This window comes from Limanda limanda, chromosome 19 (genome assembly GCF_963576545.1).
Source record: "Limanda limanda chromosome 19, fLimLim1.1, whole genome shotgun sequence".
NCBI lineage: Eukaryota > Metazoa > Chordata > Actinopteri > Pleuronectiformes > Pleuronectidae > Limanda > Limanda limanda.
Window position 1 is genome coordinate 20168190 of NC_083654.1, and position 12755 is coordinate 20180944.

Below are 12755 nucleotides of genomic sequence, written 5' to 3' on the forward strand. Positions count from 1 at the left end.
CTGGGCGAGAGAGAGAGAGTAAAGAGAGAGAGAGAGGAGGCCGGTGGAGAGAGGCCGACCATGGCAGCGATCGAGGAGAGAGGGAACGGGTGAGACCGATACCAGCAGAGAGAGAAGACCCCCCCCTCTTACTGGTGGTACTGGCCAGCGTCCCCCTGGTGGCTCACCTCCTGGACACGCCCCTCCTCCACCATCACAACCAGTGTGTTGGACCATGAGCCAGTGGGAAGTGAAGGGTTGATCCCAGCAGGAGGACACAGGGCGGGACTATGTGGCCTGACTACAGGAGTGAATGTCATCTCAATGCTCACCTGTACTCGCTCATGTGCTGTGCAGGTCAGTGGCTGAACAGTGTGTGTGTGTGTGTGACCACAGAGTGTGTGTGTGTACGCCGGTTGTGTACATGCTGCCGGTGTGTGGAGCGACTCATGTCAACACGTGCTTCACTGTGTGTTTGAACAGTTCCCATTCGTGCACTCACTGGTGACAACAGTTATTCTAAATGTGGTCTCCATTAATCATTGTGGGTGTCGAGACATCAGTCCGTGTGTGTGTGTGTTGTGTGTTTGTGTGAACGGGGGTGTGTGTGCACGTCTTAACAATGGCCTCCTGTGTAGATGAGTGAATGAATGAACGCCTCTCTGGAGCTGTCACTCACACATTCCTCCTGTCATGTCCCCAGTCCTTCACATTTTAGATTTATAACTCTCATTACCACATTAAAACAAACACGACAACAAGTCCGAACATGGTAAATCATTAACAGTCTGACTGATACAGGTGTGTGTGTGTGTGTGTGTGTGTGTGTGTGTGTGTGAGTGTGTGAGAACTATAACAAGTCAAAGCCTGAGTGTTTCCTCTGGTTAACTAGCTCATCTACCCGGGCAGGTTTGGGAAGGAAGGCGTGTTGAAGTGATGAAACTATTTAGCAAGAGCATGTTGAAATATCAGTTCTCTGCCAGGGGGCTTGTCCTCTGTGTAAACCCCTTAGTGTGTCTATGTGTGTGTGTGTGTGTGTGTGTGTTGTGCAGTGCTGAGATTGACCTGGAGTTTGATCCAGTCCAGATATTTCACCCACTAAATCCTAAATCGAGTTTCCTCTGTTGAAATCCTCTCGACTTTCGGAGCTCGACAGTAGCAGGTGTCGGAGTTGTTGTGTGGAAATCTGTCAGAGCGTGTCTATGTGTGTGTGTCTGTGTGTGTCTGTGTGTGTGTGTGTGTGTGTGTGTTAGAAAGTAAGAGAGAGATAACCGAATCTCTGAAGGAGGAAGTGATGTCATTGATACACTCGGCTTCTCTCCCTCATGGCTTCACTATGGCAGCTGATAAACAACAGGCAGGGGGGGGGCGGGGGGGATGTACCTACTGCACGCCGGCTTCTGATTGGCTGAAGCTGAATCTGGAGGGAAAATCCTGTCTAGTGTTGATATGAGAACTCGTCACTTAACATTAACAGACTAAAATATAATAATATAATATAATTATATAACATTTAATAGATATATCAAATAACTTAAAGGAATGTTGTGTAATTGATAGCGGCAGAATAATGACTTTTTATAAAATTAGTAAAATGGGATCAGAGTCATGATGGGTTTTGGCTGTTTAATCATTTGGTCGTGAGAAATTGTTCATATATATTTGTTTAAACCGTTGCTGAAAATGTTTGCAATTTTAAAAAGCTTGTTTGCTGAATTGAGCTGAAATGATTAGTTGATTAATAAACAGTCAGATTACAGTTTAATCAATTAAATGATAAGGGAGGGATTTTTTCCATTATTTTCACATTAATTTGTAAATTAATGGAAAAGTAACTGGCAGATTAATGAATTAATGATTTCTGGCCACTTTACTTTATTTTCACTTATGGGAAAGTGTTATTAATATTGAGAATTCCCTCATTTCCGTCGGACTTGGCATATAGATCCTACATTTTATTAATTATTGTCTTAAAAGTCTTAAATTAAACCTGTAGAACCTCTGGTGTGAGAGGAAGTTTCCCTCTCCCTCCACCAGGAAGTCAGATATTCAACAGAATGGCGGGAATGGAAAGAGAGAGAGGGTCTGTGTTTTCTCTCAGACAGACTGATATGAGGCCGGAGAGGAAGAGAGGCTCCGTCAGTGAGGAGGAGGAGGAGGAGGAAGAGGAGGTGGTGGTCTTGGGGGGGGGGGGTAGATAACACAGTAGTGGCCCAGCATCAGGCTCTATTCCTGGCCTGGTTGCCTCACTCCTCTGGCCCCTGGAGGATTGGCTGCAAAATCACACTTCAGCTCCGGACTCACACGGAAACTTTTACAAATGAGAACCGGTCTGAAGCAGAAACACACAATCTGAAACACACAATCTGAAACATGTTGGGTCACGAGAGAGGAGGAGTTAAATGTCGTCCAAGTAAACAACACAGCTGTGATGGACTCGAGGTGTGTGAGGTCACAGGAGGTCTCTCGTTTTTATAGACACAGAAGTTTCTTATCAACCTGCGTTTGTGTTTTACATCAGGTCATAAACGGCTTATTCTCCACTCTGAGAGATAAGACACGTGTAATAACAGCCGAGGACACACAGTCCACCAGTTTCCAGTTTGTCTTATGGGTTCGATGACGTGTGTGAGTGTGTGAACGAAGAGAGTAATCCATACAAGTTGCTGCAAAGCTATGTGTGTTTTTGTGTGTGTGAAAACCACCTTTGATTATATTTCCCAGGTAACTTATTCTGTATCCTTCCTGTCCTGTTGTCTGTAAACCCTCAGTGACTCGGCTGTGTTCCTCTCCTCACCTGAGCTGGATCTGTGTATAGATGCTTATGAGAGTGTGGTTTTCAGATGATGTAATTAACCTCCCTTCCCTCTTTTCTCTCCTCTTCTGTTTTTCCTCCAGACGAGCGGGACAGGGTGCAGAAGAAAACCTTCACAAAATGGATCAACAAGCATCTCATCAAGGTGTGTGTCTGTTCTGTGTGTTTGTGTAAATGCAGATTTTGACCTTGACCTCTGATCTGTGTGTTTAGTCCCACTCAGTGAACTGTGGATATATTACCCATAATCCCCGGCCTCCTGAACCAGAGGACTAATTTCTGACCTTATGATCCTTGACAGATTCAGTGACACTCAAAGGTCTCAGCTCATAAAGGAGCTGAGGCTTAAACCTTAAGTGTAATGTGAGTGTAGTAAAACTTCCTGCTGCTGTAAAACAATTAGAAAATCAAATGAGTGAAATAAAGAGACTCATATTTAAAGCACTATTTAAAACTTCCTGCTGCTCGGGTTCAAGCATCTGTCCAGTTTCCAGTGAGTAACGCCTCCGAAGTTCCAGGATGTTTAATCTCTCTCTCCTCCGTCTGGCAGCACTCACTCGTCCGTCCTGTTTAGCGGTGAATAAAACCGAGGGTGTGTCTGGAGTAAATATTTAATGGCTATATTGAATTAAAGAAATGGCCTACTGGAATGCAGATGTTAAATAATAGATTGTCGAGCCAGGATTTCAATTGCTGTTCAATAAAGAAACATCAGAGGAGATTGAATCTGAACGAGCTGCTGCATAAAGACCTCATGGCTGTTTTAAATACCTGCAGCTGAAGAGCATGTGTGTGTGTGTATGTGTGTGTGTGTCTGCACCGTGCACAACACATCAGGCACAATATGTGAACAGCAGTTAAAAAGCTGACTCACTCATATCTGTGAGTGTTTGGTGCAATAAAGAAATACAGATCTAGCAGATTTACACGTGATTTCTGCTGCTGTTTCAAAGATAGACCCACAAATCTGTAGCTGAGATTATGCAGATTTAGTTTATGTGTTTCTAGAATAGTTTTAAATCTTTGTTTTTGGATTTGATGCAGAACTTAAGGGGCTGTTGGGCCTGAGCGGAGGTTTGTGCTCTGCTCTGCACCTCCAGTTCTCTCAGACTGTAACCGTAGATGTTTCCAAAGACAGCTGCCTGTGTGCATACAGTCCATCATATCCATAATGTACAGTACATATACCTTCTGTTACACCTGCTCCGGCTGTTTGGAGAATGTGGGGTTTGTCTGTCACGTGACGTAACTGACCCCATAACTCTGGAGCAACTGTCGTCACAGCCTGTGGATGAAACTCTATCAGCTGCCGGAGCCTCAGCAGCTCTACATGTGGGTCACAGGGGAAAACACACAACTGCTGGGATGGAAAAATGAAGTTAGAAAATCAATTGTAATTTCTTTGACACGCAAATGTCAGAACATCTAGTTTCCAATGTTGTGAGATTGTAAATATTTGCTTCATCATCTTTGTTAATGGACATTTTTAGGTTCTGGTTCTTTTGATTGGACCAAACCAGAAATATTAACATGTTAAAGTTGGATTTTGGGAGACGTGAAAGACAGTTTTCACTTTGTTGTTCACATTAACTTTCCCAGACACTCTGGCAGAGTTGCATAAATTAAAGAGAGTGACAATTTTCATTTGTGGAGAAACAAGAGAATGAGAGGAAAGGGAAGAGCGAGCAGCAGATTGTTTGACATCTGACCCCATCAGCTGGAATTCAGAGGCAAACAGAAAGATGCAGATCTGCGGGAGCAACCAGAAAGGAAAACATCAATAAAGAAAAGAAAATGAATCTCGTGTTACGAAAAGAAGATTAAAAGATAAAGAGACAGGAACCAGACAAAGTGAGACTCTCTGAGCTGAGCTTCCTATCGGGTGACATCAGTGTTTGCTCTGTGGGACGTCTGGTATTTCCTGGAGCTGCTCAGGTGTGCCGGGTGTTAACAGGTGTGTGAGCGTGCAGTGCAAACACAGGACCAGTATAAACACTGTGGCCTCCCAGCGACCTGCTGACGTGCACTCACATCTCCTGAGAGCTGATTGACACAGTGTGAATCCTGCAGATGAAGAAGTCTGAGAAGTCAGGAGGAGGAAATCACTTCTCAGGCCCTTGTGTGTTGGCTTCACTTTCCAAAACCGGTCTTTTTCATTCACAGTCTGATCTGACACTGGTTTGACATTAAACACCTGTAGAATCCTCATGGTTTCTAAGCACTGTGTGACAGGAGCTTGTTGTTGGAGGAGGACCAGTTATTACAGGAAATCCTCTTAGTCATCAACAACCACTTTGCTCCAAATGAAATACTGGAAATGACTGAAAATCTGTATAAAGGGACATTTTCCAGTTCATAGAGAAACTCACACAAGCTGAGACTCACTCAGACGCCAGCGGAGCCTCATTCTCAGTCAGTGTTGGTCGCACACATTTGTTCCTGTCGTCTAATTAGCACGTGTTTTGACAGCTCCCTTTTAAAACAGCTGATGTCGACCTTGTATAGAGGAACGAGCCAGCGAGAGGCAAATAGACTGAAAGTTAGAAAAGGTTTCATTAAGGACAAGTGGAGGGATATTGTTAGTTTCGTGGCCGCGGTCTTAAGATAGTTTTTAGGTCTCGCTTGAACCTCGAGAGACGTCTCAGTGAATTCTGGAGCATCGTCTTTTGAAGAAATGTCAGAGTTTCATTTCAAATCGTATTTCTCTGAATCCAGTTGGAAGGTGAAACTCCTCCGTCCACTCTTGTGACCGTCTTGCCCTCTTCTGGTGATCTGTGGAAGTGCAGCTTCTTGTCCCGAGGCCAGGCCTGAAGGTGAAGGTGCTGAGAGAAGCAGCACCGTCACCGTCCTGCAGGGGTCACAGCCTCACTGGGTTTGAATTATTAAAACAAGCACTTTGTTGCTTTTGCCTGCTATTTATGTGCCTTTCTGTTTTATGATGCATGATGTGCTGCAGAGCTTCAGAACTGCAAAGTGGAAATAAGCCCAGAGAAACAATCCTTTTAGACTTTCAGTATTTTTCAGTCGTTCTAAACCCTCATGTTTGTTTTTAAATAGTTTTAATTCACTTTTTCCTAGAGGTACAATGTGAGGAATAAAGTTTGTCTGAGAAAATAAAGTCACAAAATAAAAACAAAAGGTCAGCCTATTAGGTCAAACTGAATTTTAAAAAAGTTCTCCTAAAGCGAATATAAATGCTGATACCGATATTTATGTAAAAGGTCAGTTTTTTATTGATAAATCTGTCAAGTTTCAGTCAATCTTGTATTCAAGGGATGTATTTTAGATTATATTTATATTTACCACACGTCTAAAATCCTCTAAATCCTTTCAAATTATCATAAAAACTCAAAACTAGTAAATGAAATAATAAAAGGAGACGGTCTGACCCGTCTCTGTGTCCGTGTCCCACTTTCAAACAAGGGCAATCCATCACGCCGATGACAGGCTGCTGAGTCACCGTGTCAGCAGCGAGTCGTCGTCATGGCAACGGAGTCGAGAGGCCACAGTCGGTGCTTCGTCTCCGTCGCCCTGGCAACCGCTGTCACCGGCCCTGTCAGCCGGGGGGGGGGGTCATGGTGCTGGCAGATGTCAACAGGGTTGAGTCCACAGAGGGATGATTGGAGTGTGGAATTAACTCTCTGTCCGTCTCTCTCCCTCCTCATCCTTTCTCCCCTCCTCTTCCTCCCTCCTCTTCCTCCCTCCTTCCTTCCTTCCTTCCTCAGGTGAGGAAGCACATCACAGACTTGTACGAGGACCTGAGGGATGGACACAACCTTATCTCCTTGCTGGAGGTCCTGTCGGGAGTCACCCTGGTAGGAATTTAACTTCTTTGACACACACACACTCACCTGTACAGATTATTCTTTTTTTAAGGTTATAATCTCACTGTTATCCATCACGTCCTCTCGCTCCATTAACACACTCCCTTCATCCCAGCTTCATCATGGTATTTGTATTACGTTGAGTTATGTTTGATCCCCGGTGGAATGACCTGACTCAGCAGGATGACGTCAGAGTCTTAACACAGACAGACAGACAGACAGACATGTGACGCAGGCTGGCTCAGCTGCAGACGGGTTCACTGACGGGAACAGACAGAACGAAGATGAAGATGAAGAGTCGGGGGGGGGGAGGTGTCACTCATGAGCTCGTCTTCTTCACTTGATTTGCAGTTGTCGACTAAACAGTTTCACCACAACGTCCATTTAACTCCCGGTGTTTTTTATTGTCTCACACAAGATGAGACTTCTGTAGAGATGGTATCATTCACCTCTTCAACCTGTCCTCTTTATCCACCAGTTCTCACGCTTCATTTTCCTCTTCCTCTCTTTCTATCTCCCATTTTTTTGTACTCCCTTCTGTTACCGTAGCAACAGAAAAGCGGCCCTGCTTCGAAACGGGCATACGCCTCGAGGGCCCCCCCTCTCATCCTGCTCAGAGGGGAGGAGGATGAGGAGGAGGAGGAAGGAGCTCAGGGAGTATGTTTGCGAATCGAAACCCATCTCACAGCCCCCCCCCTTCCCTCCACCACTCACCTCTGACCCTGCAGCTTTACCCTCCGGCCCACAGGTGGCGCTGTGAGGCTGCATGCGAGTGCTGTGACGCTGACTTCTGATCAAACTGCACAAACACACGTTCAGTTACTGATCTTTATATTCAGTCCATAATTTCTATTGAGTGACATCGTGAGTCTAGTTTCACTGGTTTTCATGTTCTTCTTTAATTTACCTATGAACCTTCTTCTCTTGAGTTGATATAAACACAAAAACATTTATTTAGAATCTGAAAAGTTAGATTTTATAAGGAATGTTTTCACTCAACAGTGATACAATGAAATGTATTGAGCTGAAACAGTTGAATTATGGAAATATAATAATTGTCTTTTACTCAGGGCTGTAAATTCACACACATCTGTTAAATATTTAAAACCATGAAGAAGAAACCATTTTTACAGAGAAATGGGGAAATACAATAAATAAAAAAAGTTGCAATCATGGAGATATGAGTAAATTATAGGACAACACACATTCTGTCCTCTTCTTCCTCTCCTCTCACTCCTCCTCTTCTGATCTTCCTCTCCTCTTCTCTTCCTCCTCCTCTCCTCTCCTCTTTTCAGTCTTGCTGATGTGATGACTAACCCTGAGTGAACCTTCTCTTTACCAGCACATCGTGAACCCACATTGGCTTTTTGCACTTTGCTCATGTACTCTATGCAACGTGTGTGTGTGTGTGTTTTTCTCTTTCTCTTTCTTAGGCCATGTTCACATTAGACCGCCTGTCAATTTAAAAAAGGGCAAAGTAAACCAACAACAACTTCTATCTGGACGAGTGACTTAGCTCCATACCTTATTTGAGCATATATTATATCGCTGTAAACAGGAAGCAGACCTCTCTAAAGTCATGACTGATGGGACCCTATCAGGAAGTGAATGTGGGCGTCTGCTTCATCTTTATTTAAAGTCTTCTTCTGTTCGTCCAGAAACAAAACTTCAGACTTTTCAAACTACAACTGGTCCTGCAGCGTTTCCAGTAGCCTCCAGTTCAGAAGCTTGAAAGCTGAACCAGTGTGAACGCTGGGTGGAAACATGGGGACGAGTTTTACAACCAAGACTCAGGAGGCTTGTGAAAAAACAGAAGAGAAACATCTGATGTGAAGTTTGCATTCTTGGTGCTGAACCAGCATGTGGTGTGACTCTGGTTTGACCCTGAGTTTTTGGCATGTCTTTAACGGCTCCTGTTGAAGACAGCGCCCCCTCTCTGTCCGGGGGACCATTTCATGATTGCACTTGCACTGCTGGATTTGTTTCAGCTTGATTTGCTCACTCTGCTGCTGGCGTCTGTGTTTGTGACACTAAATAAATATAATCAGTGAATTTAAATCTTCTTCTTTGACTTTTCTCATGATTTTTTTGTCCTGTCTTTTCTGTTCCAGCCCAGAGAAAAGGGGAGAATGAGATTTCATCGACTACAGAATGTCCAAATAGCTCTGGACTTCCTCAAACAGAGACAGGTACGCGCACACACACACACACTCACACAGACACACACACGAGGTTTTAAGGGAATCAACCGATTTATTTCAATATCTTTTCATTTTCAGGTCAAACTTGTGAACATCAGGAACGATGACATCACAGACGGGAACCCCAAACTGACGCTGGGCCTCATCTGGACGATCATCCTTCACTTCCAGGTCTGTGCTCTTCACTTGATCCTGCTGCGTCTGGCTCTGTGTTTAATTTAACCAGTGTGTCTGTGACCCTTGAATTCTGCATGGGGGGGGGGGTGTTGATGCGCAACTAATGATTGCAAGATCAACCCCTCAGTGTAAAATATGTCTTCAATTGATTAGATAATAGCTGAGTTATGTTCCACACCGTTACTGCTGTGATTCTTAATAGATTGACGTGAAAGCAAATTGCTCCAAATGCATATTTCTGTGTTGTCCTCTTGTTACTTGGCATCTTTGTCCGTGCACGTGTGTGTGTGCACGTGCGTCCTTGTTCTTCTGGGTTATCAACGTGTTTCTTTAGTGAGGATGCTGAGACATATATACAACATGGTGTTGAACTGACATTTGAGTACGACTCTTTCTTACCATAGAAGACAGTGACCATTGGACTCGTATACATCAGCTGCACAGAAGTGAATAACAACAACAGATTTGTCACAATGTGTTTCACAGTGAGAGACAAATGAAGTAAAGAGAAGCGACGTCCTGCCTGGTTGAATTAGACGGTGGAACTACATGTTGTCCACAGGGCAGCTTGTTGTGTCTAGACAGTCGCTCGCCTCAGCTGTGTTTCTCTGGCTGATTCCTGATGTGGAATAATTTCCGTCAAATGTTCCTGCATCACTGTCGCCTGCAGTCAGGGTCGTCCTCTGGTGAATCGTTACAGCAGGACTCATGTTCCCACTGGGTCTCACTCGGTCCCACTGGCTCCCACTGGCTCCCACTGGCTCCCACTGGGTCCCACTGGCTCCCACTGGCTCCCACTGGGTCCCACTGGGTCCCACTGGGTCCCACTGGCTCCCACTGGGTCCCACTGGCTCCCACTCGGTCCCACTGGCTCCCACTGGCTCCCACTGGGTCTCACTGGGTCCCACTGGCTCCCACTGGCTCCCACTGGGTCTCACTGGGTCCCACTGGCTCCCACTGGGTCCCACTTGGTCCCACTCTGTCCCACTGGCTGCCACTGGGTCCCACTGGGTCCTACTGGCTCCCACTCGGTCCCACTCGGTCCCACTGAGTCCCACTGGCTCCCACTGGCTCCCACTCGGTCCCACTCGGTCCCACTCGGTCCCACTGGGTCCCACTGGCTCCCAGTCCGTCCCACTGGCTCCCACCGGCTCCCATTGCATCAGAAGCTCTTTTTCATTTCTTATTTTCTGCAACATGCAGCTTTTCGAAAAGGTTCTGAACTGCTTGTAGTTGCTGCGGTTGACCACTAGGCTGCGCTGGGACGTGACCCTGCAAGGTGAAACTGCCAGCCGGTCGCTATGGAAACACGAGTGCATGACACAACTGCTCCAGTGGGAATGACTCAGCAGAACACGGTGTAACGGAGACAGAGGGGGATGCAGGAGGATGAACGAGAGGACTAAACCTCAGAGAACGGAGAGAACGGAGGCTCAGAAAGCGGCTGCAGGAGGTCTGGAGGAAAGATGTGATGAGAGAATACGTGCGGAGGGAGAGAGATAGAGGGAGAGAGATAGAGGGAGAGAGAGAGGGAGTCGGGCCGCAGAGCAGCAAACAGTCCGAGTTCACCTGGTGCAAGAGATGTTGAGATCTTCACATTAGAGCTGCAGTGAGAAACTCGCACTGAGCTCTAATACTGTCAGCAGTATAATATCATTATGGAACAATTAATAATCATGACCTATTTAACACTCATATGAGCTTGTATTTGTATAAAGAGATATTGAAACAAAGGTATTTCAATATCTCTAAATATTTACAGTTACAAGGCGACAGGGTCCGGTGGTTTCCTCGTTACTCATCTTGAGTCTGATGATCCTGCTGATACAGTCTCATGAAAACAATTACGTGCACGTGATCTGAATGACTCAGCGCACGGTCTAATAATAGGAACTGTCCCACTGAGATATCAGTTATTTAATTTGAGTCCCGTTAGTTTATTAGTTCACCTGCAGCTCGAGTTGCAGATGAGGGGATAAATGTGTCTCGGCCTCCTGCAGCCATTTGAGTTTTCACATCTTCCACTTGCACATTCTGACGTGTTTGTTTTTTGTTCTGAAAGACGGTGATAAAAGCTTTAATTTCTAATGTTGGCTTTTAAAATGTGAAGGTTTCTGCTCTCAGTAAAATACTCCTGAGTTTTTATTATAACAGAGAATCAAACCTGAATAATGTGAATTCCCATGAGCAGCTGTGATTGTTATTTCCTCTGCTGTAGTAACAGCTGATCCGTCACAATTCTCAAACATAAGCCTGATTGCACTTACTCCATCCAACCACTAGATGCCACACGTTAGCTAACTCCCCGTGTGATCATTTCCGTGTTTTCAATGTGACGCCTCAAGGCTCCATCTGCAGCTGGAAACAGTTTATTTGAGCTGTTGATTGGTGCTGATGCAGGTTCACATCACACAGATCCATCACCATCAGTTAACATGACCCATTAGAAGCAGTGAAACGCTGCTGAGTGAGGAGACCACTCTGCTCGGGACATTTAGGTCTTTAAGTATTAATGTGTTGTGGCATTACTCTTCTCAATCAGTCACTGATGGTCGAGTCAAAGCAAGGAGCTGCCGTGTGCAGTATTTCCTAAAGAGCTTAAATACCACAATGATGCAGAGACATCTTTAAAAGCTAAATAAGAAGAGGAGCAGTTCATCTTCATCAGTCGTTTATCTATAAGGCCGTAAAGTTTGTTCCTTTCTTGATATTCTTTTTGGTAGTTAGGGGTCGTAAGACTTTTAGGAACTGAGATATTGTCAGTGCAGCTCTCAGGTTCTTGCAAAGCTCTAAATACAACCTCATAGTGAAGCAGCCTCCTGTCACAGATCAGATCTTTGGGTTGTGAGAACGTTCAGGTTCAGCTTCTCAACGCTGGGATCAGTCTGAAGTCTGATCACCACAGCCTCTGATGGCACGCAGCCACAGGGAAGGGATGGAAGTCCTTGATTAGTGCTTTTCTCCCAGTGCTTCTTGCCTCTTCCATGTGTTTGTGTGTCTGTGTGTGTGTTTGTGTGTGTGTTTGTGTGTTTACTCTTGTGCTTTCGGAGCTTTCACTTTAATGAGAGCCGATGGATTACTGCGGATTCGCCACTTGAGACGACAGCCGCCCGTTGGTTTTCTCCATCAATATCTTCCCTGGGAATATAATAGCTTTACATTAGACACTGTGTTTACTTGATATAGTGTAATGTTGTGTTGTTATAGATCACATGTTGTGTTATTCCACTGATGAGATGTTGGTTGGAAGTCTATAGAGGATTAAAGATAGAATTTTAAATGGGTGAATTAAATATGAGACGTGTTTGTTTAGATGTTTGTTTACAGTGATTTTTACTTTGAGCAATATGGGGATTAAAAATTCCTATTTTGGAATTTATCATTTTTAATATCAATTAGGTTGTTATTTTCCGATAATTTCTTTACGATTTCCCAAAACATGCCACCCCATTAAAACCAGTGTACAGTTATATAACACAATAGCACAACATGGTCTTATCTTGTTACTATAACCAGAATACATATTTCTGCTTGACAAAAATTAATCCAACCATTTATAATCTTTCCAGCACGACACCAACAATTTATAGATTATCAAAATCAGATTGATAAAGTCTATTTTGAGCTAATCCACTGGATTAAATTCCTGTCAAATCCAGGTTCCTCATCACAATCCTGCAAATTCTATATTTCCACCAAACAGCACAACCAGTAATATTGAAAGGTTACAACTAGGTTTGTGTTACTGGGAAAGAAAAC

The 12755-nt window shown here is 44.4% G+C and overlaps 1 protein-coding gene across 2 annotated transcripts in view; it reads left to right on the forward strand.

The window, feature by feature from the left end:
- Positions 1–201: 201 nt before the first annotated feature.
- The window catches only part of macf1a (microtubule actin crosslinking factor 1a), a 134101-nt gene continuing 121547 nt past the window's right edge, over positions 202–12755 (forward strand). The window contains exons 1-5 of one of the 2 annotated variants that reach the window (XM_061092257.1): positions 202–336; positions 2878–2939; positions 6520–6609; positions 8730–8807; positions 8898–8990. In XM_061092257.1, the coding sequence (XP_060948240.1) occupies positions 270–336; positions 2878–2939; positions 6520–6609; positions 8730–8807; positions 8898–8990 (390 nt within the window). In that variant the 5' untranslated portion in view covers positions 202–269. The remainder of the gene's footprint in view (positions 337–2877; positions 2940–6519; positions 6610–8729; positions 8808–8897; positions 8991–12755) is intronic. The other variant, XM_061092256.1, reaches the window with a different exon arrangement.